The sequence below is a fragment of the Clavelina lepadiformis genome, chromosome 2 (assembly GCF_947623445.1).
Source record: "Clavelina lepadiformis chromosome 2, kaClaLepa1.1, whole genome shotgun sequence".
NCBI classification, from domain to species: Eukaryota; Metazoa; Chordata; class Ascidiacea; order Aplousobranchia; family Clavelinidae; genus Clavelina; species Clavelina lepadiformis.
Window position 1 is genome coordinate 662,982 of NC_135241.1, and position 27,921 is coordinate 690,902.

Genomic DNA, 27,921 nt, shown 5'->3' on the forward strand with positions numbered 1-27,921 from the left:
TAGCTGAAAACGTTATTGTTTCCTGACACACCCATAACTGAATCTACCAATCACTATGCAGCTGAATTCCGCCTAAATAAAACAAATTGTAGAAAATATGGGGTGTTAAGTTATGTCCGTCAGAGGCGGTATTTTAACCTCTTATAACTGCTTTGAAACTGACTTGCGGAGAGAGAAGAAATGAAAGTTTGAAGAGAATCAACTAATTGGAAATATACATTTGCCCCAGGGCTAGAGAATGAATGGAAGAACAAGCGCACAAGCATTGAAGCAGATGTTTCTGCTTTTATTAATATAGGCTACATCAATGTTTGGTTAATTTTCTTGTTGTGCCACCGAATGAGATCACTGTGTCATTGTATTTCGTCATAAACAGCTTTTATCTCAAGTACGTCTTCTATGAAATGAGGCGCCAGTATCAATAAAATATGATAAAATGCCGGCGTGGCTTGTCATAATGGCAAGATGGTTGCTGCATGAAACAAACAGACACAACCTCGTGGTCCTCAGGGTTCGAAATAACGAGTTTCCACTCCAGGCAATTATTATTATTTATACTCGTTCACGGATTAGAGGTTTTCACAAAATTTATTGTGATTCGAACTCAATTACAAGAAGCTTCGACTGAAAGTTTTCACACAAAATGAAAAAGATTCAACCTCGAAACAATTCTACCATCTCACAGGGACAAGTGCTGTACATGGCCTAACGCCCTAACGCATTAGCAAGCATTTTCTACAACTTCTTAATTTAACAAAATGATCTCCTGTAACCCAATTTATTGCACCACAATTAAGGTCTATTACATAACAATTACACCAACTACGTCATATTTTCTAAAGGCAAGAGATTTTTAATCTTGCTGATGTAATAATCGCTGTCATTCAAAGTTGACCATTTCTCCAGAAGTTTCTGTCAAAATCAAAACAAAGATCATGAAAAACTTCCGATATCCAATGTCGATATTTGTTATTACGTCACAGGCGCTTTTTACCGTCATTTGCTGATGGTCGTTCTTGTCATGGTGCAACATATAGAGGTACCAGGCGGCAATGTTCTTGCACGTGCACAGGGAATTCCCCGAAGTAGGGTTGTTCAGGACTTTGTTCAGTGCAGATTTCGTTTTCCTAAGAAAGATTTTTATTCAGTAAATTGAAATTAAAATGTTAGTCAATTAGTCTCTATTTTGTAAATCTTGGTTGTATTTCGCGGCCATTTCGCTATTTCAACGTACGAGCCACCGTAACCACCCAGTTTACAAGAAACAGCAAAGAACTCTTTTTGAAAAATTAAGCATCTCCAATATCGGAATTAAATCATAGAAAACTCTTTTAAAATAGTTTTACTCTGGTTTTGCTGTTTTTCTGTTTTACTTGGGTTGTGGCGGATTTGAATGTGACCGATACAAAATAATTTTAGCTTTAACATTGTCATTCTCGTATCGGTCAGCATGGCAAGATACTTCGATCTACCCCAGGGGTGGGCAACATACGGCCCGCGGGCCGGGTCCGGCCCGCGACGGGATTTTGAGCGGCCCGCAGACAGTTTCCGGTCTTACATGATAATGTGGCCTGCGGCCACATTCTGCCGCAATCCCTGTATTGCGTCACTGAATAAGTCCAAGTTTGCCAACCTGAGAAAGATGGCCATAAATCTACTTGTTCTGTTCGGGTCTACATACATTTATGAGCAAACATTTTCGACCATGAACATTAATAAGACAAAGCTGCGTTCCAATCTATTCAGGAATCCGGCCCGCCAAGTACTTCATTTTCTCATATCAGGCCCGCCGACCGAAGAAGTTGCCCGCCCCTGATCTACCCCATGAATTGGGCGAAGAAGGTAAAAAAATTAAAAGCAAGTTACTACTAGGCTTGAAACTCCGTCCTGTATGTTTTAGTTGAGTTAGTTTAGTTGTTGAGGTAAATATTAAGATAATCTTTATCCTGGAACCGAGGAAAGTCTTAGCACGACTTGACCCTCGAGCACGAGCCCCGGTTACCGAGATTATCGAAGCGAAGTAGTTCTTGAGTCTCAATGATCGAAACAGCGCTGCTCAGTTTACAAGTAAGTAGCGGTAGGCACCTAGACGATGCCGCCAATCTGTGACAGAGTCCGTCCATCAGTTGCACAAGCGGGAGATCCCCTGAAACTCGAATAGCTTCGTTGATATATTCGCGCGCTTTGGCGCACCAAGTGTCGACCCCATCGCCACCTCGACGAGCGGCTTGATAGGCGAGATGAGCGCTTTTGAGGGCGACGGACGTCCCGCGCTCATCCGACAACTTCAATTCATCTTGGATTTGAGCGACGGCTTCATCGGTCGATCCGTCGCAGTCAAAGATGTGCGCTATAAGCTGACATAGAAACAACATATCACAACGTCAGCATTTAAAATGTGTGCGACGTCCAGACGCAAATAAAACCACGTCCATCGCCGACTGAAACATATCGCAGGTACCAACACGTCAATATACAAATTACGAGCATAAAGAGTAGGGTTGCGGAAATGTTCAGTGAGAATCTACTGAAGCAGAAATACTGACACCAAGCGACTGTCCCCATCTCACCTGCTTCGTTAGTTTTGTCGCCGACTTGGAACGCGCGATGTTGCCAACTTCACATTTCGTGACGTCATCAATAGCACCGGTCGCCTGGAATTGCTTGTCGCATTCGCTCAGCAAACCGATGACGTCACTTTCTTCGAAATCCACCGAGATCTACGAGTAAAATTAGCATGACGTCAGCAAATGACGTGTGTCCATGGCTCAAGATTTAGTTTGTTCGTATTTTGCTCGAAATTAGTTGATTTGAAAGATAATTATCGCTTTTATGAATTTCATGTTCTACAAAGCCAACTTGCATTTGCCTCAAAATAATCAGAACTGAGGTCACAGAGACTACGGAGATGAAACCTTCGATCCACCAACCCGTTAATATGTGCGTGTGATAAAATTAGTGCGTTAGTCAATTATCATGTGTCTAATATTGGGTATATATCAAATCACTTGAACGAGATCACACAAATTATGTTGAACCTTTTTGGCAAGATCCTCAACAACTTCGTGCTTGTGCTCAACCAAGCATGACAACATGTTCAGCTTGACCGCCCATGCGTGAAGTTTTCCATCAGAATTTTGAGCCAGCAGATTCGCAAGGGACTGTGTGGTTGGGAGCAAAACTGCCCTGTCTGTTGTGAAACTGCAGAAAAGTAAAAACGAATGAAAACATTTCACAAAATTTCAAAGTTTTTAAAATACATGAAACCAACCAACCCACTATTCTGGAACTACAAGGTAACGCAGACTTGAAAATGTTTGTGCAGAATTAAAACACAAAAAAAGATAAACGCTTATCTAAAAAGATTCAAAACACCACCAGCTGTGGAATATCAGGCATGAACAATTTATTGACAATGTTGGTGATCGGTACCTTGACAAGACAGAGTGCGCATGGCAACTTGCACCTAGCAGAGCAAGTGCCTTCGTGGAATAAGGATGGGAATGAAGGAACCTCTGGCAGGTCTTGAAGGGATCAGCTGACCTAACCAAGCCACAACAAACTAGTCAGTGTCAAGCAAAAGATTCAATTTCAAGGCAAAAAACAACGAACACAGCAATAATAGACTATGAAGCCCTACTAAGACTCTCTCTTTACAAATTATATTGACAACATCAACTTTGATGATTTCAGGTTGAAAATTAATTTGCAAACTCTAGGTGCTATTATGCTTTAGATTGTGATGTCATAATTTATTCTCTAGTTTGAAAATTCAATCTGTCAGGTTGGTTGCCAATCTGTCGTCTAAAACTACGCTCGTAACTATTAATAACGTCTCATGAATAATAACCATTATTAACTAACCTGCTTCGATGATCGCCATTAGCAAGCGCGGTTGTAGAGTGAGTCAGTGACATTCGTTGATGATCTTTGCGGCACTTCTTCCCGTCCTGGCTGCTGATGACGTCGTCTTGGTTGAAGTTCTTCTTGCTCTGGTGGGCTGAGGTGCAAGCCATCGACGAGTTGTTCGAACAGAGGAGTTGTGAAAGAATATCCCTGAATCTCCATTCATTTGGATATCTTTCAAAGTATTTAGTTATTCATTGAATAACCTGACAATAAAGTTTACCCTACAGTGTCATTCAATATCTAGTTTGTTTTTATTTTACTATGGATTGATAATACTGGGCCCTAGGTTAACACGGTTCAGCCACCATGAAGTTTGACAACTGACAGATTCTTATACATTGGCATTTCCTCTGAATGAAAAATTTTGTTTCAATTTATCCTGAAACCGCTCAAGACATCACATTGTTCACAAATAGATGTTTAAATTATGTAAATATTCGTGTCAATATCTTGTTAGCTTAATATCATGTCACCATTTTCATGTTTTAATATAATTGTTCTGCAACCATTTCTCGATTATATCAACACGACAAGAAGGAAGTTCACTGACCTGTGAATATATTTCTGAATTGAAACACGAGCTTTGCTGGGATTCTGCAGCATCATGCCAGCAGCAATGAACAAACAATTATCAATTGTGACATCACTTTGCTTTTTATTGTTCACATCATAAGCGATGAGATCTTGAAGAGTGGATTCCACCAGAGCGTTGTCGTTCTGGAGAATTCCTGGAAAGAAATAATTGCTCTTAACATAGAAATCTTATAATCACTTAGTGGCAATCCCGGAGAGCTAACTTAAACTAATTAGTATGACGCTGATGACATAGCAATCTCTTGTGTGTGGTAAAGGTCACGTAAGGGTAGTGTAGTTGGGACAAGATAGATGCACTAGCGTAAAGTTGTTGCAGAAACAAGAGAAGAAATTGCGCGAACGTTATTCTTAGTCAACAGCTCCATAGAGGGAAACTGACGTATTGCAACTATTTGCGTGGGAAAATAATTAGAGTTCAAAGGTTGCAAAATTTTACCGAATGCGCAAAGACATTGAACCACTTTGATCTTGTGGTTCCCACAAGACTCCAACAACTCTCTCGCTTCCTTCTTCTTCTTCTGCCTCCACAGCAAAATCGCCATGGCAACCATGACTTCGATTCTGTCATCATCATTCGGAGCGATCAGTTTCGCCTGTTGGGTAATTATGACAAATATTGAGGTGAAAGGTGACAGAGTTTGTAATTTCAAGGATTTCCAAAAAAGTTATACGGTGGGTCTTATACTGTCGTGTCTAAACCTACTCAACAACTCGGACGTATGTTTCGATATCTTTCAATTGTAAGAATATTGAAAGACCATCCTAGAAATTTCCTACAGATATCAAACCATCGCTGTGTGGTTGCGATATCCGAGGTAAAAAGATATTCACCTGTTCGAGAGCTGTGAAAGCTTCGTTTAGTTTTCCACCACGAAAAAGTGATATAGCCAGGCCATAGACATCACAAAACTTGTTCAATGGAGAGATTGACCGATAAGCTTCAATAGATTCTGAAAATTTGCCGGTTTTTCTAAACAACAACATCACATTGCTTTGAGAGACTTATCACCAATAGAGCTGTTGTTATGAATACCATGAATGAAAAACATTTTCGTTTCCAGCTCCATATGATGTCTATGTTTTGACATACCTTAAGAGTCTTGCGTAATCTGATTTCGCCTGGACAATCATTTTCTTTAAGTTAAGTTTATCATTTTCATCCACAGAACTCTCACATCGCAATTGATACGCATCCAAGGCATGTTTGTATGCTTTCTCTGAACTTTGCAACAAACTGGATTGTTCCAGAACAAACCCGTAGAGCGAGAACGCCCAGGCACTAAAAAGCAATAATTCAACCTTAACAATGAACTCGCAACACTTTAGTTTAAGTCGAACAACACCACCAGCAGACCCATGTAATGACATAAAGAGAATAACACCCTCGGAATAAACTGTAACTTACTGGTGTGGGTGTCGGCTGCAGTACTTGGACATTTGAGTGACCGCCGCCGCAACTGCATTCACCTCTTGAATATTTTCTTTCAATTTGCTCGCAGACATGTTCTCGGAATCCGATATCGTGTTGCAAATCCACATCGCATAACCTGCATGGAATTTCAAACCAATTCAAATGATAAACAGAACATGAGTAAACACTTAAATTGTGTGAAAACTTCTAACAAGCCAAGACTAATGTCAAGCATGCTGCATCTAGAGAGGCAGGTACCATACCTATGCTAGCCTGGCTGTGGAGGCCAAGTTCGGTGGAATGACGAAATAAATCCATCGCTTCTTCGCTTCCGATGCTCTCGGCAATTAAAGCCTGGAAATGAATAAAATCTCTTGCATCGAAATATTGACAATGGGGGCAAAATCAACAAACTTTAAAATCACCTGTCCGACCCAGCTGTTTACGTACGATGGGTCTAAACTCTGCGCAGTCTTAAATGCTTTGTGTGCCAATTCGATCTGTGATTGGTCGAGATAAAGGTTGCCAAGGTTACTCCACGCTTCCACGTTGTTCGGTTCCAGATTTATCGATTTCAAGTAGGAATGCTGAGCTAGTTCATAGTTCTAAAAATAACATGGTATGAAATAATATGCAACTGACAAACTTTGAAAATGTCTTCTTGAAGAACCTGAATATTTTCTGATGCAGAAACCACGCCAAGACTATTCCAGAATTTGTGATTGTCGTTCTCAATTGTGATTGCTTTCTGAAGAACCTGAAGCACAAATGAACAGAGTTGACAAACGTCATGGTCGATGGTTGTTCAACACATCACCAGACATCACAAAAGACAAGGCGCAAAACTTTTCCACCCAACTCACCAAAAGAGACTTATTAGCCAGTGCAAGCTGCTTTGATTTGTATTCTTCTTCATTGGATTGCCAGAAGCAATTCAGCGCCAAATCATGCCACAAGGAGGCGTCATTGTGCAGGTGAAGGGCTTGAGCATAAAATTTCTCCCCGGCTTCTAAAGCCTGAAAAGTAAATTGCTTGAATCAATATTTCTTCACAAATTATACAACTGTAAGCGCATCGTGATATTTCGAAATCAATTTGCAGGTTTCTTAGCGTCAATGCCATGCTCAAGGGCATAACAAAGGTAGCACCACTGGGTATCCAGCACTGAAAATGGGCCACATTAATGCGAGGTCAGTGCTTGAGCCACTCAGCTACAGAATACAACAGTTTTTAGATAACAGCATAAAAGAGGTCACGACTTAGGGGAATACCCTTAGCAGACCCAGCCTATGCAGAAAATCATTTTTTACTGAGATCTCAATATACCATACCATGTTCCCAGCAATGTGTTGCTGCATTGTCAGAGCATAACGCAAAGCCTTAAATCATAAATGGGATTTGAGCCTTGAACTTAATTTTCAATTAAATCATAAAAATGTGAACATCCTATGAGCCGCATGTGAGCTAACAAAGGCCACCAGCAACCCGAGCTGCAAAGTAGCCGAAGAGGATAAATTGGTAATTGGCCATTAAAAATCTTTTGATGTGAGAATTGAAAACGTACCTGCATCTTCGACAGTACGACAACATCATCATCCATGTGATCTTTATTCTGTAAAGATGACAACATCTTCGGCATCAAGATCTTTACACAGGATGAGTGGAGAGGACGGGTGATGGAGCAGGAATCCCCCAACAATTTCCACACACAGCACATCTGACCTCTGTTCATTGGAGAAAGTTCAATGAAGTATTTAGCTAGAAGCATATTCATGTGTCCAGTGGCCATTTATCGCCATCGTTATTTTTATACACATTTTAAGATGATCAAGCTGAGAATTCTTAAGATAATTACGTCAGATGATTTCTAGAAAATACCCACACGGTGTCACTTAAACAAATAGAAATTTACATGGAGAGCGAACCTGGTCTGTAGAGCCGACGCAAGATTTTGTATCGCCTCATTGATATGGTCGACACACGTAAGGTCACGACCCTCGGTGAGCATGAACTTGGCCATGGAAAGATGACTTTCTCCTAATCCTGGTCGGCAAAAGAGCATAAAAGTGGTTTAGGCTGGTAAAACAAGAACTTGTTAAAAACTTTTGATTATTTCCTTATGCAGCAGAGTCAGGAACTTTTGTGAGTTTAAGCTGCAATAAGCAGAGTAACATTATCAAATCATAATAACCGCAAAATAAAATTCAACCTTTCAATGCAGGGACATAATTTGGTGAGATTTTGAGGACATCGGTGTATTCCGATATTGCTTCAGGATATTGGCACAAGATCTGCACAACACGAGCGGAATATAGAAACCATAGAAACAACATGATAACACGGCAAAGAAGACAACAACAGCACAATGGAACCTGTTTGATGGCGGCCATTTGATAGATGCTGTACACAGAAGATGGTTCGAGTTCATGAGCGCGACTGAAAGCTTTCCAAGCAGCGGAGAAGCTTCCTCTGCTCAAGTAGCCCTCTCCAAGGCATTCCCAGCAAATACTGAAACAACAGAGATGGTTAAAATTTCAAAAATTCAACTCAAAAAAATTAAAAACAGAGGTTTTTCCGAGGTTCAAAAACAGAACAAACTCTTGAGGTTCGTTGACTTTTAACTAAAAAATTCAAGCAAACAAGATCCCATTACATGCAAAATTCAAGCAAACAAGATCCCATTACATGCAAAATTGAAGAACGCAAATGCAAAAAACACTAATTGTGAATATAAGATTGGCAACAGATTATTAATCAATTTGAAATTAACGAAAGCAGCATCAAAACTAGATTACCATGCACAGTGGATACCCACTAACATGAACTCAAAGTAGGTGCAAGTTTAAAGCTCATTATGGTAATATTAGATTTATTAACTTTGGATGATGTAAAAGTTGACCAACGTGTTCTTTCAAGTTTGAGCTTACTGGTTTACTCTGTACATGATGAATGTTGTTCTATTTTTCCAGTAATAATGCTGCTATTTGGTTGTCATAAAGTGGTTACTATTTGCACGGTTGTAACTCACTAATCATTCACGTCGGCCCGAAGTGCGGCCTGGAAACACTTGATGGCGCTGGAAGAATCACTAGTTTTCAAGCGACAAAGTCCGAGTCTGAGCCAAGCCCACTTACAGGTACCGGCTGCTGCCACATTAGTTATGTTTTCATAAAGCTTGATTGCTGCTTCATAATCACCTGTGACAATGTGTCATTGTTTATTGGAGGTAAAACAGGTTCAGTTGTGGATTAAGTCAGAAGGTGATAGAGTTATTGGCATGTCTGTAAGACTACGAAATAAGTAAGTAGAAAAACTTATGATATTTTGCAAGTCAACTAAGAAGCTCATTTTTAAACCATAACATGGGAAGATTTGACATGAACAAAGTGTGTGGTTGACAGAAAATAACAAACACATAAACCAAAATCATTTTCAAGTCAATCACAAACTTCCCAACTGAAAAGTCAGAACATTCAAAGGCAACAACTCACCACCAACTATGAACTGATCTGCCAGAGCTGCACCGATTGCTTCACTTTGACCATCAAGGCTGTGAGCTTTTTCGTAACATTTCACGGCGCGAGCACGATCGTTTGCCACGTCTCGATAGAAATGACCCAAATACAGGAATGTCTCGCCGTGGTATACATCCAGCTTGGCTGCCTGTGGATCATATAGATATCACAAAAACTAGTTGCTCTACTACTGGATGGGGTTACCAACTTTGCATTTCTTTAAATCACCGAAGTCACCAAACTATGTTGTCACACACTAAGGCACATGATCGGAATAAAACCAGGTATATTAATAACCTAGTAATGTTAGATCACAAACAACCATAAATATGTTCCCAGTCTCTGTTTTGCAACAACACGATCATGATGGGAAGTTATTTACTTTTAAAAAGAAAGAGAAACATTTTTTCTTGTCTCTCCTGTAAATCGGATCTGATTCCCACATCAACTTCCCGAGGAGGAAATGAGCAAGGAAAGAAGAAGGATCAGCATCCACCAGCTCTTCTAATGAGGAAATACTCTTGTTCTTCTCGCCAAGCTGTGAGTAGGAGAGGAGATTACTCTAGGTTGCTCCTATACTGTGTGTGCATGTTCTTAGTAAAATATAAATAACAATTCACATCATTTTATGCAGAATCGAACATGTATCTGTTCAAATAGAAATTAAAGTCAAATTTTGCGAAGATAACGAGCAGTTGGGAACTTTTTCTTGATCATGATTTAAAGTTTAAAAAATGTAGGATTTTATCAAATTTCACTGAGATAAAGCAAAGTAAAAAGTGACACAGTTTGATAATTTCTGAATCGAAACCAAGGTAATATTTTGGGTTCTTATTTGTAGCTTAACAACCTGACTTGATTGTTGATGAGTTTCTACCAGACAGGTATAATGCTAACCGTGTAAATACAGTCAATGTAGTCAAACAACGTGATGGCACTCATATATGCTCTAGTATAGAGAAAGCTGCGGAAATACAACAACTCGCCAACGAAGCAGTTGCAGGGTGTGCATGCAATAAATAACCAACCATGAAGTCTATATAAGCTCGCCAACATTTGGACGAGATGTTGTCTGGGTCGACTTTATCAACTTGATCAAGATATGAACATGCTGATGTTAAATCGTCTAATTTCATCGACGATTTTGCCAATCCCAGGAAAATTTCCATTGATTCTGGTCGAACTTTGCTTAACTGAGTAGTCAAAATAATTGGTTATGAATAACTGCACCAATAACTGCAAATAATAAACCAGAAGAAAATAACTTTGCCAGGTAATTGGCAGTGTCCAGGTTTTTTGAAGGTTTCATTTTGGTGACCGCTAAGAAATATTAAGAGACTACGACTTTTGAAGGCAAACTGCTAATTTGGAGAATTTGAAGAGACCGTTTCTGTCCCACAAAATATCTTAAAAACACCAAAAGTGCCAATCAAAATCTATTTCACCTTCTCATAAGTAGCTACAGCAAGCTTAACAGAGGATTCATCTCCAGACTCAGCCAGTGCATCTGCCAAGCAAAGAGTGAGATCCAGTTTTAGATCGGATATTGAAGCGAGTCTCACCAACCAGGAAGAGTTCCTGGAAACTGCAGATGTCTGTAATGTCTTGCATATGTGTAAGCTGCGTCTGCAAAGAAGATGAGAGAAAGCTTCATCAAAACCGCAGAATATTTTCCCTTTACCGCCAGCTAAAGCAGCCTAATGCTTGAACTCACTGGTCATTGCCAGCCAACCTGCAGCACCAACGACTGTGACGACGTCTTACCTTGCCTTAGTCTCAGCCGTGCTGTGTTTGTGCATTCTTGTGTAGGCCTCACATAACAGCAATCTTGCTGGGATGAATTCACCAGAATCGTGAAGACAATTTTCAAACAACTCCACACACGTGTCATAATCGCCATTGTGATATGACTGATGCCCTTTTATTAGGTTTTGGTGTGTTCCATCGTAGTTTTCTTGTAAAGTGTGATATTTTTTCAAACTTGTTTCATCAAATAGTTTTGCTAAAACATATTTTAAACAAAATGAAATAAATGATAATATAATGCTGATGAAATAATGCAATAATAATGATGAAACAAATGTAATGATAAATAACAGCTGCAAACAAAATTTACTCAAAATTTTGATTGACCAAAACTGGAATATTATCTTATCTTAAATCGAAAATAAACTGATATTAAATTATTTCTAAATTCACTTCTCACCATCTTGTACAAAGATTTCCGTCAGAATCAGAAACCCAAGATCACTTTTTTCTTGACTTTCGCAAAACGAAAGAGACGTTGGAATTATATAACCTAGTTTCTCCCTGAGCAACCTTTGATCATTTTGAAGACAGATAATTAGATGTAGAAGAGCGTCCTCCTTACTATGAATACTGCTGGTGGCTTGAACGCAAATATGAGAAACAGCATCGAAAACCTACACAAGGTATCATAGAAATTTACTTCAAAGAGAGGCTTCTAGCCACTAAAACTATGGGAGACATTAAAAAAGAGTTAACCGTTAACACTTTATGAGTATCTCAACGTTCACGGCAGAAAATCACAGATAAATCTGCAAAAACGTTCTGCAATTTATTTATAAAATGAACCACAATTTACAAATTGTAGATCCATTAATCAATTCGTGTCAACTTAAAATGCACATAAAGCTAAAATTACATGTCGCATACATAACAAGCTCTGTGAGAAAAAAGCAAGCTCACCAAATTTAAGTGGGCTTGGACATCGCTGTATGGTGGTTTTGCAATTTTCACACATTCAACTACTTCCGAGTATATGACATCACGAGACACCCCGTCACTTCCAGCCTTCAAGAATGCATTCGAAAGTGCTTTCATAGAATCATCAATCTTTCCAATCGAAGAATAAGCACCAGACAGTTTGACATAGAAATCAAACAACTTCTTTTCTTCTTTTCTGCACAAAAAAGATGATGAAAGTGCAGAGTAAAAATTTAAATATAGCAAGTATTGGAAATGTTTAAAAGACTCTTACATAAAAAAGTATAGTTTAATACTGGATGATTATAGCATCACTAACACTTTCTCAATTGCATTATACACAGATAGATATATACTCATTAGTTAGCCTGATTAGAGCCTGGTAGGTTGAGATCAGATCATTTGTGTTTTCTTCAGTCAGTTTTGCCACCCAGTGTTTCGTGTAGAGGTTTACAAGGCCCTGGTATGCCAGTATCTGGTCAGGTTGTGCTGCGATAGCATCGTGGTAAGCTGAGCGTGAATCTTCTTTCCTACAAAGCTCGGCAAGGCACAGTCCATAGAAAACTAAACCATTGTAATTCTTTTCGTCATGTTTGAAGATTTCCTGTTGCATTGAATACCAACAGCACTAAGTTATAGGGGATCTGCTCAATTCAAAACCTACCCAGTAGGTTATTAGGGTCTAGTATACAAGTGCACAACCGGATAACGTCACAATTTGAGTCGCTGGTATACAAAGGTATCCTGTGGTTGTGCAATTGTATATTAGATCGGTTATTACCGGTTCTTTGCTGGCTAAAACACATGGCACCATATTGGAAATAATCTCACAGATAGACAGATGGGATTAGAAGCGATTGACCTTTTAACGGCAACAACTTACCTCGCAATGTTTCAGCGCATCTTTGTATTCTTTGTTTTGAATTGATTGTTTCGCCGCTCTAAGAGCCGCTTTCACCTGTTTGCTCATTTTCAAAACGAGTTTGGCTGCTCGGTACTGGTATTCAATATTCTTTATCTATCGATTCAATGCAAGCACCAGACGACAATCTCCAGAGTCAAATCCGCAAAATTAGAAGAAACGAAGGTTTTTTCCAGCCACGATCAAAACCAAACAAATTGTTTAGAACTGGCTGAAAATTATGCAAAACATATCTACAACTATGGGCATTCCCCCAAGCTAAGCATCCCTATCCCTATCCATAGACATTTTATTTTTTGTATTGTATTGTTTATTTTTTGGCATTAACTGTGCGGAGCGAAAGTTACGATGCTAACCGTTGTAGTTATAGCGCAATAAAACACACGCTCAAGAACAATTAACGAAAAAGGAAAAAGTGGTAAAGTCAAAGGGCTTAAAATATGTAAGATAGCAATAATAGAATTGCGCTATAAGATAGTAGGTTAGCATGGCCACCAAATCCAAAAAATAATTCCTAATTTTAATTTTAACCGAAGTAACACAAGCAACGAAACAACTACACAGTTGGACAATGTAGAGGACATGTTCACTTGTATTAAAAACACAGATATTAACAGCCGAAATGAATTAATGAACTAAGATAGTTTGATTAAAATGACAATGAATATCTTCAGTGCACAACAAATGAGAAGAAAGTGAAGGCAGAACATGTGCGGCAAAGAAAGATATTATGAATCTCATGGCTGCGTTCACTTCAAACATTACATTGTTGTAAAGCGCAACAATGGACATTACGTTATATATAAGTTATTGAACCGTCTCTGATCCACGACTGAAATTAACTTGATATTTATTATATTGATGTTTATTATATTGGCAAACAATATGTGGTGAGGCACAGTCATAACTTGACGTGGAGATACGTCTCTAGAGAGCGTCTGTGTGTCTCGTTGTCTAACTCTAAATGACGACTAACTCGCAATGCGAAATAAACACAAGGCGTTTTCAGCGAATAAACATGATGTCCTGCCGCTACAAAGCGGACCGGGTAAAAAACGCTACATCTGGATAACGCCAAGATATATTAAGCGTACATGTGATACCGCAAATCGTAAGCAACAAGACTAGGAAGGTTTAGCCGGAATTCTAGCTGTTGAGCCATAACCAGTGAGCCTCGTTTCTTTTAATGTGGTGTTTGTCCGTGACGAGGAAAAAATTCGTTGTAGCCAAATTATCATAATATTTTATTTTACTGACCAGACATTTTCATTTTGTTCTGCATTAGCATTAGTAATTATTATATAAGTGTTGTTGTGGTACATAACGAATATTAGAATTCAATTTGTGAGGTTATGACACACTTAATGAAGCACGTTTCCTGTCATGTTTTATTTATTTTTGGTTAAAACTGAAAGGTGCAAATACATGCAGAGAAAAGATAAAAAAACTTAAGAAGACGAATAACTTCATTCAAGGCTTTTACAACAGTCTCTGGAAATACTCATTGCAAAATAAAATCCAAAAATTTTCTGAATTTGAAAAATAACAACAAATTACATTATTAAACACAAGACACAATCCATAAGATAACCACCGGCGTCCAAATACGATTCCTAGGTTTAAAATGTGATTTTAATATATGATGAAAACTATGCATAATTATTGTTCTTTTTATATTTATAAGAATTGGACAAATCAAAGAACCAAACAGCAGACTATCATTTACGGCCACCTGTCATTAGGTGGGAAATTATGAACTTTGCGATTAGTTGGAACCAAAAAATACAGGAAAACTGGCATAAAGCTTTAATTATCTAATCATCAATCATCAACCTCACAAAATTCAAATTAACGTTCAGATAATGAGCTTTCGTTGTAGCAAAATATAAAAACAGAAGTGAAATTTGCATGCCATTAAAATGCACTATCAATAGCTGTGCCCACTACAAGCAACATTCTTAAGTGTTTCAAAACAGGGATAAAAGCATTCAAATATCTTTCAAAGCAATCAAGAAAATCAAGAGAGTTAAAAAATTCATTGTTGCAATAGTTTCAATAAATCGGCATTTGGATCCTCATTGCCGTCAGCTGTCAAATCTGTCAGCAATTTACTGTTGTACTGTACAAGTTCATTACCAGCAGCTTGCGGTCGGGTTACCGGGATACTTAATGATGGGTCCAGTATTTGGGGCGATGGGGTTATGTCTACTGATCCATTAAATAATTCCTGTATGAGGTCATAGTCCAACTTTAACTGTTGATTGTTTGAAATACGTTGTTGCAAGGTTTGCAAATTGCTCTGTATGCTGTCCATGCTTGCGTTGATTTTCTCAACATCTTTGAACAATTTGGGACTGGAAGGGATCGCAACTTGTTGGTTGGAAGGCGTTGTGCTGACATCTGGTGTTGTTATAACAGTGCTACCGTCGGTAAGAGAGTTAATGAAATTATCGACCAAGTCAGAGTCATCGTGGTCTTCTTCCAGTGGTGAAACCGAGGGGAGTTCTAAATTAGATCTATTTGGCAAAGCAATAGCATTTGACATATTTTCCGTTGAATTTGAAGTCACAGGACTGTTCAAAGTCATCGTTTTACCTTGGGACTTCTGAGAACTTACTTCATTATACTGAATGAGATCAGAAATATCAAAATTCGTATTGTTGGATGGTTGTCCATCTGAAGTAACATTTCTTTCACCAAGAATTGTGTGGCCACCACTGGGATCTGACGAGAATTTGCTCGATAAAAGTTCAGTAATGAAAGGCCCATCTGAGATGTTATCTTCGTCGATGAATGCGCTAGGACTTGTCGGTGCATCCAAGTCTGTTGTCTCACCCGGTCTAGACACTTTGGCCTCCGAAGTACCACTGCCATCATCTATCATCAAAGGCAATCTTCGTTTTACGCCCATGCCGTGGTGTTGCACAAGGCTGACCAGGAACTTTATGAGATGATTGACAACTTTCTGTTGCCGGGCGTGCTTCTGCCGCAATGAAACCACCTCCCTCCACAAATCTTCGTTTTCCTGTTTTAACTCGGTGAGCGTGTTCGATATCGAGAACTGGGAATCTTTTATGTCGTGCATTTCATCTAAAAGTTGACCGACGTCATCTAAAGACTGTTTGTTACTTGTTTGAGTGACTTTGCGTTTTATCGACAGCAACGACGACTGATCATCCCGGAGAAAACATGGATGATGGAACTCGATTGCTTCCTGGTGAGCCGTCAGTGATCCTTGCGTTATTGTTGTCACTTTCCTGAAGCCATACATGTTTAATTGCCTCACAAAACTTGCAAATTTATTGTGTTTGAAGTACTTTGGTAGAACATTCTTGGCAAAATTTGCTTGGTCATGGACGATAAATGACGTTCCATCCTTGTTCCAAGAAACAGAGTCATGGAACTCAGGTTCCTGAAGAAGGTTTAGAAGCTTCAAGAGAAATGTCGGGATGGTGTTGCCGTACCCTGCTGGTGTAATACTTGGAGCTTTATCCAAAGGCTGTTTCTTCATCATCGTATGGTCAAGGAATTTATTTGCACTTGATCGGAAATTTATACTTTATTTCTATGAGAAACAAAAAATCTAAAAGTTAATGCATTGATTTATTACAAGCAAAAATGACAAATTGACTACTCATTTATAAAACGTCATCTTAGAGAACTGAATGATAAAGATGCGGGAATTTGAGGCAACAGCAAATCAATAATTTGTCCGATTAGACCAGGGGTCGGCAACCTACGGCCCGGATCCGGCCCGCCATGCGAAAACGTCCGGCCCGAGACATATTAATTAGTTATCACAAGAATACGGCCCGCCGTGTCTTATTGAGTTTCAAACTGTAGTGTTAGCATTGTTTGAAAAAACTGTGGTATTGTTACGCCATAAGTACGTCGTACTAGTAACTAGTCTATTGTTACGCCATAAAACTGGTGAGAAGGCGGTAGACTAGTATCTCGTAATGACGTAATCAGTACGAGATTGTCTGTAGAGTACTCATTTACGCACCAATAACTCGACTAACTATTCTCTTTCGTTACCTTCTCGCGGTCAGCTGGTTTCCCGCACAGCGGGGGCGCGGCGTAACAAGAAGAATTTCTAGAAATGTGTCACTTTTAGAAATACAATACTTAATTTATACTCACGCTTTGCCGACATTCGTTCTCTACAAAATAAATTCAGGCTTATCAGTAATCCCTTTGATGTGGACGCCAATACCATTCCCGAAAAATTTCAAATGGACCTTATTGAAATGCAATGCAGTGACGAATTGAAGGCAAAATTTCATACAAAGGGCATATCGCTGCTTGACTTTTACAAAAAGTACCTTCTTGAAAGTGGTCTTTATCCCAGCTTGACCAACAATGCAAAAGAAATGGCATCGATGTTTGGTAGCACGTACACATGTGAACAAATGTTTTCATCAATGAAATTCACGAAGAGCAAGCTAAGATCCCAAATTTCTGGCGCCCATTTAGAAAATGTTCTGGTTCTTGCTTCATCTGACTTGTCACCAGATGTTGAAAAACTTTCACAAAGCAAGCAGCATCAAGTGTCTCATTAATGCTGTGTTGTTGAAGTGTGAATACATAAATTTTGTTCTTTTTGTGATTGGTATGATTGAGATTGCAGCAATATGGCGTAATATACTCAAGTGAGTGTGAATTATAGTATTAATGAAAATTCCGGCCCGCCAAAGAGTTGTACGCTCGACATTTGGCCCGTGACTAGCAAAAGGTTGCCGACCCCTGGATTAGACCAACATCATGATGCAAACTTACTCTTTGTTTCAAAAAATGTAACTAGATGGGGCGCGAGAACTACAATCTTTCAGTATAAAAACTTTATTGCAATGAATCTTGTCCATTCTTAAGCTTAACCATCGAGCTTTAACCTACTGGAAGGTTGGCTTCTGTCCCAATTTTCTGGCACTGAGTTGCCGGTTTACCTGCAAGTATTACGTTGGAGTGGCACCAGTTTTAGCATTTATTGGTTTTTAAATTCAAGCATTTATATTTACAATTTATTTTTACATTTATTGGTGCCCGGAAGGCAAATTTTCTAGTAGGGATGCGAGGCTAGATCACCAACATTTCTCAGTGAAGTCAATAATCTTCCCGGAATTGACCCTTTATGGGTTATGGCAACCATCTTCTTTTGGGTGGCAAGATTTTTTGATCGTCTTTACTTGACATTGTCAAGTGACCAATGACAACAATGGACATTGTCTTGTCCACTTTGATTCTTTTTTAAATTGCAAACATTCTGGGCATCGGCTTGAAAAGGTTTTCCGCAGATGGGTTGGAAAAAGCTATTTCGGTAATTGCAACTATTAGATGTCACGCTTTTGCTCAGGTAAATAGCATATGAATTTCTTCACAGTAAAGAAAATATGTCACGCTCCGCAGTTAACAGCGGCCGGTGAAGTCTACTTTACTTTTACTGGCTGCTGTTTATCAAAGTAGGAAAATACGGTAAATGGCAATTACACTAGTCAGTAAATTAGAATGTACACTTCTGCATTAGAACCCTCTTACTTTTCATGACTAAATTAGACCAGAAATCGATTTGGTCAAAAGAAAGAAGTCAAACAATAGCAAGAATCAAACCCGAGACCTTCTGCAACTCTACTGGTAACTTTTTTCAATTTTCTAAAAACTCCTTCCCATTAAGGCGTTCATGTAGGAGTGCAAAAGTACTGTACAGCAAGCTACCCTTGTTGCCTTTCTGCCTTAATAGGATATATCAGTGGTTATTAATGGTGGCTTTCATGGTTTGTGGCTCCTTTACGCAGCACTGTTCAGTGCTTACAGTGACCTTCAAAATCCGTGGGCCTCAGGTTATCAGTAAAAAATGTAGATTGTTGATTGCAAAAACACCTTTTTACCAAACACCAACATAACAAGTGCTTCCGGGTACAGAGAGCAAAAGATTAAAAAACGTGAGTAACTTGAAGTGACCCACTTTACTTCGCCTTCCCCTACTACTACTACTACTACTACTACTACTACATTAGGACTTCCTAGTGAGGGCTCTGCCGGTAGACCCAGGAGAACGCCCCATGGGCGCATATTCAATCGCCAATGACCATTTCTCAACTTTCTTATTCCCCATTTTGCAATTTCATTCCATGAGAGCCGTCCAAATGAGTAGTTATTGCAAGGGGAGCAAAGAACAAACTGTCGCGGAATTCCGATCTCAGCAAATTTGTTTTTGGAAAAGTTGTATGCAAAGATTTTTCAGAAACGTCCCGAAAACTGAAAAATTCATCCTGTTACCTGTGCTTTGTGGTTTTGCAAGATTGCATAAATATGTCTTTTCCAGGACCGTCTGTAGGGTGAAGCAAGCGAGATGACCGCCTCAGGACACCTGTTTGTGTACACGCGCTCTAAAAGAACAATCATCGCATACGAGTATTACTGATAACTACTCGCAGTTTTTCAGAACAAGAGTCATTCACTGGTTCAAGCTAATTATCCGTATAAACTCTATTTAGAATAGGGGGAAAGTTGTGTACGTCTAACCTTCCTGCAAAATTGGTCCCCTCCTGCTTTGGGATTATTTTGGGACAACTTGATTTTTAAACGGTCACGCGATTTAAGACATAATTCCAAGAAAAAAAGTTGTGTTTCTGCTGGCAAACCTTTGAGGTATTGGGCGCTCGATAGCAACAAAAAAATAAAAGATATAAGATCTTGGGGCCATAGAGCAAAATCTAAGCAACGAAAAACTGAAAAGAAACTCCCAAGAAAGTTTGTTTTTTTTTTGAAACAAAAGCAAACTTATGTGCATTTTAAACCGTTTAAATTCAAAAATGTTTGGGAAACCATGCCCCCGGGATCCCTTGAATAGATTGCTACGTCTCCCGAAGTTCATGAGTATATATTCAAATATAACACAGAACGCATCTAAACTTTTCACTAGTTTAAAATTTTTTGATATATAGGATTTTGGGCATTGTCATTCCCGTATTTAGATTATTCTGTTTTGTGGATTAACGTAATAACCTAAAAAAAAACAATTAATATTATTCGAACTTTAGAAATAGTTTAGTAACCAAATATGTTAGGCCTAATCCATTGGTGATTGGTTGCTTTGGTTGGTATTGAGATACACTTATAGTTCATGGTTACGTGGTTATAGCTTGAGTTATTCAGGCTTTACTCAATGAGTCTCGTATCTATCGGTCGTGGAATCGTCCGCAGTCAGAATTCTGATATTATTGTAGTTTATATATGCATATAAACGTTCATTTCATTTACGTCACAATACATTCCAATTTCACTAAAGTTTAGGTTCTCTAGAACAACATCACGAAACACAGGTTTGAGTACTAGACACTGGCTTGAGTACCAGACATAGGTTTGAGTACTAGACACAGGCTTGAGTACCAGACTGATGAAAGTCCAAGTTAGACTGGAAGAAGTGATACAGGTAAACGCTTATACATGTGTCATGTACATTGTGCACATCTTTGCAAAAATGGAACGATGAAATGGAATGGAAAAATGCTTATTAATTATAATTGATGCGCATGTTTTCTATAACTTCTACACCATAGTTTCATTTAATCCTCATCAAATCTCAAACGATGATTTGATCCGTCAAGGCATGGACGCATTTGTCTCACTTGTTACTGGCTAAGGATCCTGTTAGTTACTTCTGTTCTGCGCCAGTCTTCAAAGAATCAAAAGTTTTGTATGCAAGTCGCATAAAATGAAATCGGTCAAAAATACACGTGAGCCAACAACTTTAACAGGAAACAAGGTTTTTATTGCACCGCGGACAACAGAACAAGAAAAGAATAATGAAATACGTTTTGTGGAGGATAACACCAATAATACTTAAACAATATTGCGATACTTCAAAAAATATTTACAAAAAAGTAAAAGTGTTCAAAGTAAGATTATTCTTTGGCTCAGTTTTGTTTAGCGTAATTGCGACGTCATCGCTTTCTTTTCTGAAGTTTTGAAGAAACTGCAAAGCTGCTTTGATTCCTCGTTGAATGTGTCAATCTCAGTCACTTTTTGTGAGTTTAAACTTAACGCAACCGGCGCGCGGGTTTCAACCTCTGAACGTTTACTCAATTTCTGCTGACTCAGCAGAGAACGTGATTTAAAACTGAGGGTGGTCAGTCTTATCGAGCTAGATGGGGTATCCGGTTCTGCAGGCCCCAGTATGCAAGCGGGCCGGATGCAATTCCAGGCTGCTTTTCGAAACTTGTTCACTGTCATGCAGTAAAGGAAGAAGTTCAGTGCGGAATTTGCAACGCCGCTAAGTGTCGCCAACGAGACAGGAACATCGTTAGAATTGCAGCTGTGGGAATGCGCGTCCGTGCTTTGAAAGAGGATCCACACTTGAGGAAGCCACAAGATTATGAAGACAAAGCATACGGCAAGCATCATGACCTAAACATAAGATTAACTGTTTAGTTGTATTAACTAGCACACCCAAAGTATTTTAAGAAAGTTGACAACCAGAATTGAACGATGGTAATTACCGTGATTTTCCTGTTCAGTCTCTGCCTTGACCCGACCAGGGAGACGACCCCGGAATAGCAGTTGAGATGCCAGAAGATGGCGACGTTGAAGCAGAAGAGCACCAGGTAGGGAAGAAGAAAGGCGAGGACAATGTGAAAGATGACGTTGATTATGAAGGCGGTATTCTTTGAAAATGTCGCGGTCAAAGAACATCCATCATTGGCGCTACATGAAAAGAACATGAGCAACGGAAAGAAATTTTACAACTAAAATTAATATGAATTAGTCATTTTCGATTTTAACACGTAAAGATTTAAACCAATGACAACATTTGTCGACGTTTTCAACTAATTTGCTTCCAATTAGCAACAGTTGGAAAGACAATGTTGCTTACAACAACCCATCACAGCGTACACAACAACATCAATAAACTGGCCCCCAGACCTATTAGCCAATTTAGAGATTTAGCTAAGACCAGAAGAGGCTTAGATGAGCATTCCTTTCATTGCCAATTTTAGGCTAATTTATGTTCGAACATCTTCGACAAATAAACGCTTTGAACGAAGCTTCCTTTACTTTAGGGAGAAAAAAATCGATTTAAATCTTGGACCCTCTCTGTTCAATAATCAAAACAAATCCGAATCTTTCCAACGCGATTCAACAATTGATTAAAAACGTTTAAAGCGACAGAAGTGCGGTCAAACATCCTGATAAAAATAGGGAAGTAAACCCCAAAACAAATGAGAAGAGACCTGAAAAGTCAATACCAATTTCCAGAAATAGTTCGACGAAATTTAACACCGAGTTCGAAACGTGACCAGCGACCTCGTCACAAAACATCACAATCAAATGCAAATATTCCTATCATGACGCTTTGGCTTGATTGCTACAAGGTCGTTTCAATCTAAAGTTATGAAAAGGTGGCTTCCAATTCCATGGGTGACCGGTTAATGAAGCTCTTGCAAGATTTGTCAAAATAAAACGTTATAGAAGGCGCAGAAGTTGTCAGCAACAAATCCTCGGTTGTAAGCTACAGAGCAAGCACAGAAATTACACTGCCATTTTTAATAAATTTTCTAAATCAATATTTGCACAATACACACAAAGCTATTTTGACATAGGTCCATCCGGATAGTTTGCGCATAATAGTCCTGGCTCCTCTCCATCCAAATCACAGTCTCACGACAGATTAAATTAACTTCACAAAAAACTTCACTTCACTGACGTCACAAACACAGTCTCCAACTTACTTGGTTTCCGAAGTCTTCCGCGATATTTGTAATATATTTTGCGCCTGTGCGATCGACGAAGGCTTCTCCGAAGTGTTGAAGTTTAGCAAGTTCACGTTGAACATGCTACTGTTTTGTAGCGTCACGTTCGCGAACGGAGTCGGCCGGAAGTGGAATTTTCCGCCAACTTCCATCGCCTTCCCTTCCGGATCAATCGCACCGACCAACAGGAATGGCGTCGCCAACACCAATGACGTAACAAAAGTGGCAATGCACACCTGAGCATGCCAAGTCTGGTCAGATGAAGACAACTGATTTTGATTGACATCCACAAACGACTAACCTTCTTCGCCACAGAAGCGTCGTGTTTGATTTTTCTATAAAAAAACGGAAATCGAACAGCCAGAAATCGGTCAAAGGTCATCACCAGTAGCAACCAGACCGACGCGTTGTGGAAAGTGTGCATGAGGAACCGATGTAGCCTGCATAGATAGACCTCGTACAAGGACATTTTGTACCGTTGGTCGTACATCCAAGTCACCACCGCGTATCTGAAATAAATGAAAATGCCGATTGCCTTCGCTTAGTTCGTTTACATCAACCGTCAAAGGAAAAAACTTTTAATAAGTTTACGTTAAAAAATACATAAAACTGGACAATTTTAAAATTTTAAAACTCGCTCGTGAGAATGATATTTCAAGGAATATGTCTCATTTTCCAAGATAATTTTACCACAACATTTGCTGGTTCATCTTTTTATCTCCGCGCGTGTAGGAAAATCCATACACGAAGATATGTTATATGATAAGATATTCATCTTTATAGCAACGTTCATCTTTACATAGCAGTAATTCCAACTCGACATTTCTGAAAGGATTTCGTGGGAAGGGACAGAAAAAAGTACCCCACGTGGCCACAAACAAATCTAAAATTAACCGCTTTGCTTCTAACCATCGACATCATAGTTTGTACCTGAGGAAACCTGTGAAGAAGAGCATGCCACTGTCGGCGATAGCGAGCGCGATGATGTAGACGCTGTAAGCCGGGGAGAGGATTCTGTTCTTCTTCCGCGTCAGGATGAGGACCGACAACATGTTTCCTTCGAAGAGAAGAAAACATGAGTTGGAAACCATGAAGCCCGCTATTTTGACCCGGAATCAGACTTTAAGAAACTGGTCGTAGAAATAAATAAATTACTTTGACAGGAACTGATGTTTTCAGATAAAATTCACAACGGCGATGAGATTAACAAAAATATCTGAAAGCACAATCGCTTGTCAAAGTGTCCATGATTCACGAGTTGCCATTGAAAATAAGGGAATAAAGTTAACCGGGGCATTTGCCAGCAATTAAGTTTCCATTGAATGAGGATTTTAATTTAGTTACCACGCATCGGTTCGAAGACCTACGACGGCCCTGATGTCATAATATTCCGCACATGACGTTGCGTCATAAACTTATAATGACGTTTGGATAGAAGTTTAATTAAGATAAAGTTGACAGGTGACAGGTGGGTTCTTTCGCGGCACAGCGGCGTCATGGAATAGCATGACGTGGCGTTGGAGCCACTGCATCAACATACCAGTGATGCCAACCGCTGAAACGACGATGAAGAACCAGAAAAATATCCATTTCGTATCGTCCGAAACGTGGGAACATTTTTCCACTTCCAGCGACATTCCCTTATATGGGAATTTTTCTTCTGTTTTGTCCAAGCGCAGGGGTTTTGTCTGACACGGAAATTGACGAAATCCTGTGAACGAGGCCAAGTGTAAGGTTAAGTCGCACTGCGCACTCGTAAACACGTGTCCTAGCAGATATATGTGTCTTTACAGTCAAGTTTTTCTATGTGAGAATAAAAGAAATCTCCGTCCTAATAAAGATCTATTTTTATCGTTTGTTACCCAACTTTGGTGTAAAGCAGATCCAAGATGGCTTCCACTACTTCACTTGGGAAGATGATACGTTCCAAGAAATTTTTCACAGTTCCTTGTTAACCCAACATGTTATAACAGTAACCTAGTTCTACCTTCTAATCTAAATCTAACTTCACCTACAGCTTAAATACTGTAGTTAAAATCAACTTTCTGCATAAATCCAACTTCCGAATTTGACGGTCAACTTTTAACGACTGCCTACGTGACCTAAGTACGGTGAAATAGTCACTTTCAATCTACTGGAGACAATGTTAGTCTTAATAGAAGCGAGACAACCTGAAAATGCAAAGGGAATTATACTTCACATAGAATTAGCTTCTAAACAATGATTTTGATTGACGTTTCAAAAGGCTGACGGGCTCACGTAGGAAACACGAACTATTTCAAGACACGCCTTTAATTTATTTCCAGCATCCAGCCAACCACTGCGGCAAGACAGAATAAAAGCTACAATTCGTCGCTTCAACCAAATTTTGGCCCGGCAAAGAAATCTTGAAATTTGAATTCAATCTTGTCGTCCCCTCTACTTGCGCTCGATAAAACAGCGACCAATTCCCGAACATGCAAGGATGAAAAATGCGACGTATGATCGCGTAGAAAAAAGAAAATCCGCGTCCGTTTTGATTTTATGAAAGAAGAAATGTCATAGACAAAAAAATGATGTCACAATGCTCAAATAGCAACAAGCATAAATAACGGAGCAGGATTGGGAAACAAAATCGATGAGTTATGATTGTGACAAATTAGAAAACGAAATTGGAAGCGACGACATTTATCGAAACTGAAAATTTATTTCGGTAAACTTTGGAATCCCTGCATTCTTCGACAATTGGCTCAGCTAAAGCCAACCTAACGAATAACGAAAGCGTCGAAAACGTCGAAAACGTTTGACGTCACGACAGCCAACAATGCTTGAGTTTATATCAGTGTCAACAACATGACCGAACAAGCAAATTAGTGTGACGTCAAAATTAATTTTAAATCCAATATCTTCTGCAGAAACTTTTGTGGTTCTAGTATACAAGTGCACAACCACAAGATGTCTTTGAATACCAGACCCCAGCTACTCAAATTGTGACGTCATCTGGTTGTGCACTTGTATTCTAGATCCCGCCTTTGTATTTACTTGCTCGATTAATGAAAATAACTCTGAAGTTTTTCCTGTTTTCCGCGGTCTTTATAGGGCTAAGCCCCTTTAAAAGCTTTATATCCGCATAATGCCGATTAATTAGAAAATCCCTTACTGTCAAAGCATTTCAGTCTAACAAATTCATTAAAGAAACGACAACCGCAAATTACTGCCAGCACACGTGCAGCAAATTCAATCCGCCAGAAAGTTGTCGCCTTTTTCAGTCGTAGATTTGATCGATATCGTAATAAGTCTTTTAGTTAGGCTACTAAAGTAAAAGTCTGACACTTTACGTCCATGGTGTTACCACACGTCATAATTGACTTTATTATTATGCAAACAATCTATTAAATGGATATGAAGAGTGTTTCGTCATCATTCAAACCCAAATAAGCTGGCAGACTATGACAAGCCGCTTGAATTCAAAAATTGTTGAACTTCATTGAAACGTCACATCAACACAAGATGTACAATCTGCAATACCTGTCGCCTCCAAGGAAATTAAGCAAACCGCAATAAAAAGTAAAAATCGATGAGTGTCAACATGAATTCAGAGTCGGCCATTTGAGGGAAAACCGAACCTGTCTATCTGCGTCTGGATAATTCGGTGAACTGACAAGAAAAACTACATTTGAAAAATTGTTCTTTTCACTGACTGCTGTATGGCCGGCTCATTCTCTCTGCGTCTCACGTCAACAATAAACGATTAAACTGTGAGTTAATTAGATTAGATCCCTACATCATGTCTGGGTTTGCTCATCTTTACATACTGGCTGGAAGGGAAGGGCTGGCCAGCTTCGGTGTTTTAAAATTCTTCGACGCGAAATAATCTTCTTTGAAAATAAACAATAATCGTACGAATTATTTGCTTACGCTCCATTGTCATTTGTTTGTTAAATGACGTAACATCTCCGCTGTGGGAGTGTTTTCATCTAAGTATTTGTTTGCAGAATTTCCTAACCCAACTACCTTGACTCAGCACAATTGGATCGCTTATATTCATTTGTGACACAATAAACGCTCAATTGCAGCGAGAGCACGTCATAGAAGGGCTGCCACAAGGTAAAAGACAAACTGGAATAAGGTTGAAGCTAAAAATAACGTCGATGCACTTCCTGGAATCACCTGACAGCTCGTCATGTTTTTTGTCTACGAGGCCATGTGGGGTCACGTCATGATGTTTTCAAATCCACGCTTATCAGTGCAGCAGCGAAATGACGATTTACTTTCAACTGCTGAGCACATAATAGGCCATGAAGTTATCTGAGCACAATACTTACATCTTGGCTGAATAAAGTTGAATAAATCGAAAGATTGCCGATTTCCAGGAACTCAACCCTCGTGGACAACGTTTTGGCGCTGAACGATGGCATTCCAGAAGCTAGGTAGGGTACATAACATTATGTTTGTAGAGACTGAGATTTGTAAAAGACAGACGCAGAGCAACCACAGGACCTCTACAATAGATTGGGACAAGCCGACAATAATGAAGCCATTTGCTGCGCTTTGAAGCGGACTTAAGTGAATTTCTGTGTAAAATTCATTCAAGAGTTGGACAAAACAAATTTACGGCGGCAACTCACCCGCCCAGGCGTGCCCGAAAAATCGATGCCATCGCGATAGGTTGTCGCCCTCACTTACAAGTCTATCTTCGTGATCTTACAACTCGGCTTACAGGATGGAAACCAGTCAATGGACCTACAGAAATAATTCTGTAGCATAAGTAAGAGATGGAAGAAATAAAAACCAGTTAGCAATTTTGAGAATTTAGGCAATAATTTTGAATCAAAATGTCTAAAATTCTCAATTAAGGAGTTTTATAAAAAAAGATGGATTATTTCGGCGTTTGGATCAATTGACGCGTAAGAAGCTGACAAGCGACGCGCTTCAATGTGAATCCCTTGTCAATTCAGTCGTGGTACGTCACCCGTGTTGCTGGATAGCTTGTGATTTTCTACGTCAGCAGGCTTCTTGGTTCCCACCAGACACGGCAAATTATGAACGAATATTTCATGACAACTTTACTTGGACGCTTTCACGCCAACAATAACTTGTGTTTTCCTTCCCAAA

The 27,921-nt window shown here is 39.3% G+C and overlaps 3 protein-coding genes across 5 annotated transcripts; all 3 read right to left on the bottom strand.

Moving 5' to 3' along the window:
* Positions 1 to 766: 766 nt before the first annotated feature.
* LOC143445598 (superkiller complex protein 3-like) lies at positions 767 to 13,266 on the bottom strand. Its single transcript, XM_076944814.1, has 30 exons — positions 13,040 to 13,266; positions 12,513 to 12,760; positions 12,139 to 12,352; positions 11,636 to 11,852; positions 11,194 to 11,431; positions 10,875 to 11,055; positions 10,458 to 10,622; positions 9,812 to 9,967; positions 9,406 to 9,577; positions 8,943 to 9,111; positions 8,287 to 8,422; positions 8,124 to 8,205; positions 7,840 to 7,957; positions 7,479 to 7,638; positions 6,778 to 6,930; positions 6,585 to 6,671; positions 6,340 to 6,519; positions 6,178 to 6,268; positions 5,909 to 6,050; positions 5,594 to 5,782; positions 5,335 to 5,473; positions 4,940 to 5,096; positions 4,460 to 4,637; positions 3,865 to 4,080; positions 3,433 to 3,543; positions 3,039 to 3,201; positions 2,571 to 2,720; positions 2,086 to 2,357; positions 995 to 1,127; positions 767 to 912 (listed from the first exon to the last, which is right to left on the bottom strand). The coding sequence occupies exons 1-30, from the start codon at positions 13,124 to 13,126 to the stop codon at positions 823 to 825; spliced, it is 4,794 nt and encodes a 1,597-aa protein (XP_076800929.1). The 5' UTR covers positions 13,127 to 13,266; the 3' UTR covers positions 767 to 822.
* Positions 13,267 to 14,452: 1,186 nt separating this feature from the next.
* LOC143445605 (heat shock factor protein 1-like) lies at positions 14,453 to 18,567 on the bottom strand. The gene is made up of 2 exons (XM_076944824.1): positions 17,858 to 18,567; positions 14,453 to 16,643 (listed from the first exon to the last, which is right to left on the bottom strand). Exon 2 carries the CDS (start codon positions 16,590 to 16,592, stop codon positions 15,114 to 15,116), a length of 1,479 nt encoding a protein of 492 aa, XP_076800939.1. The 5' UTR covers positions 16,593 to 16,643; positions 17,858 to 18,567; the 3' UTR covers positions 14,453 to 15,113.
* Positions 18,568 to 20,838: 2,271 nt separating this feature from the next.
* On the bottom strand, positions 20,839 to 27,820 carry LOC143445607 (uncharacterized). 3 transcript variants are annotated; one of them, XM_076944829.1, is made up of 8 exons: positions 27,435 to 27,820; positions 27,132 to 27,308; positions 24,368 to 24,538; positions 23,758 to 23,884; positions 23,129 to 23,336; positions 22,807 to 23,063; positions 21,577 to 21,781; positions 20,839 to 21,484 (listed from the first exon to the last, which is right to left on the bottom strand). In XM_076944829.1, the coding sequence occupies exons 3-8, from the start codon at positions 24,462 to 24,464 to the stop codon at positions 21,005 to 21,007; spliced, it is 1,374 nt and encodes a 457-aa protein (XP_076800944.1). In that variant the 5' UTR covers positions 24,465 to 24,538; positions 27,132 to 27,308; positions 27,435 to 27,820; the 3' UTR covers positions 20,839 to 21,004. The 3 variants fall into 3 exon arrangements, with proteins under 3 accessions (XP_076800944.1, XP_076800945.1, XP_076800943.1); XM_076944830.1 differs by lacking the exons at positions 27,132 to 27,308; positions 27,435 to 27,820 and adding an exon at positions 24,695 to 26,869; XM_076944828.1 differs by lacking the exons at positions 27,132 to 27,308; positions 27,435 to 27,820 and adding an exon at positions 24,690 to 26,868.
* Positions 27,821 to 27,921: the final 101 nt, after the last annotated feature.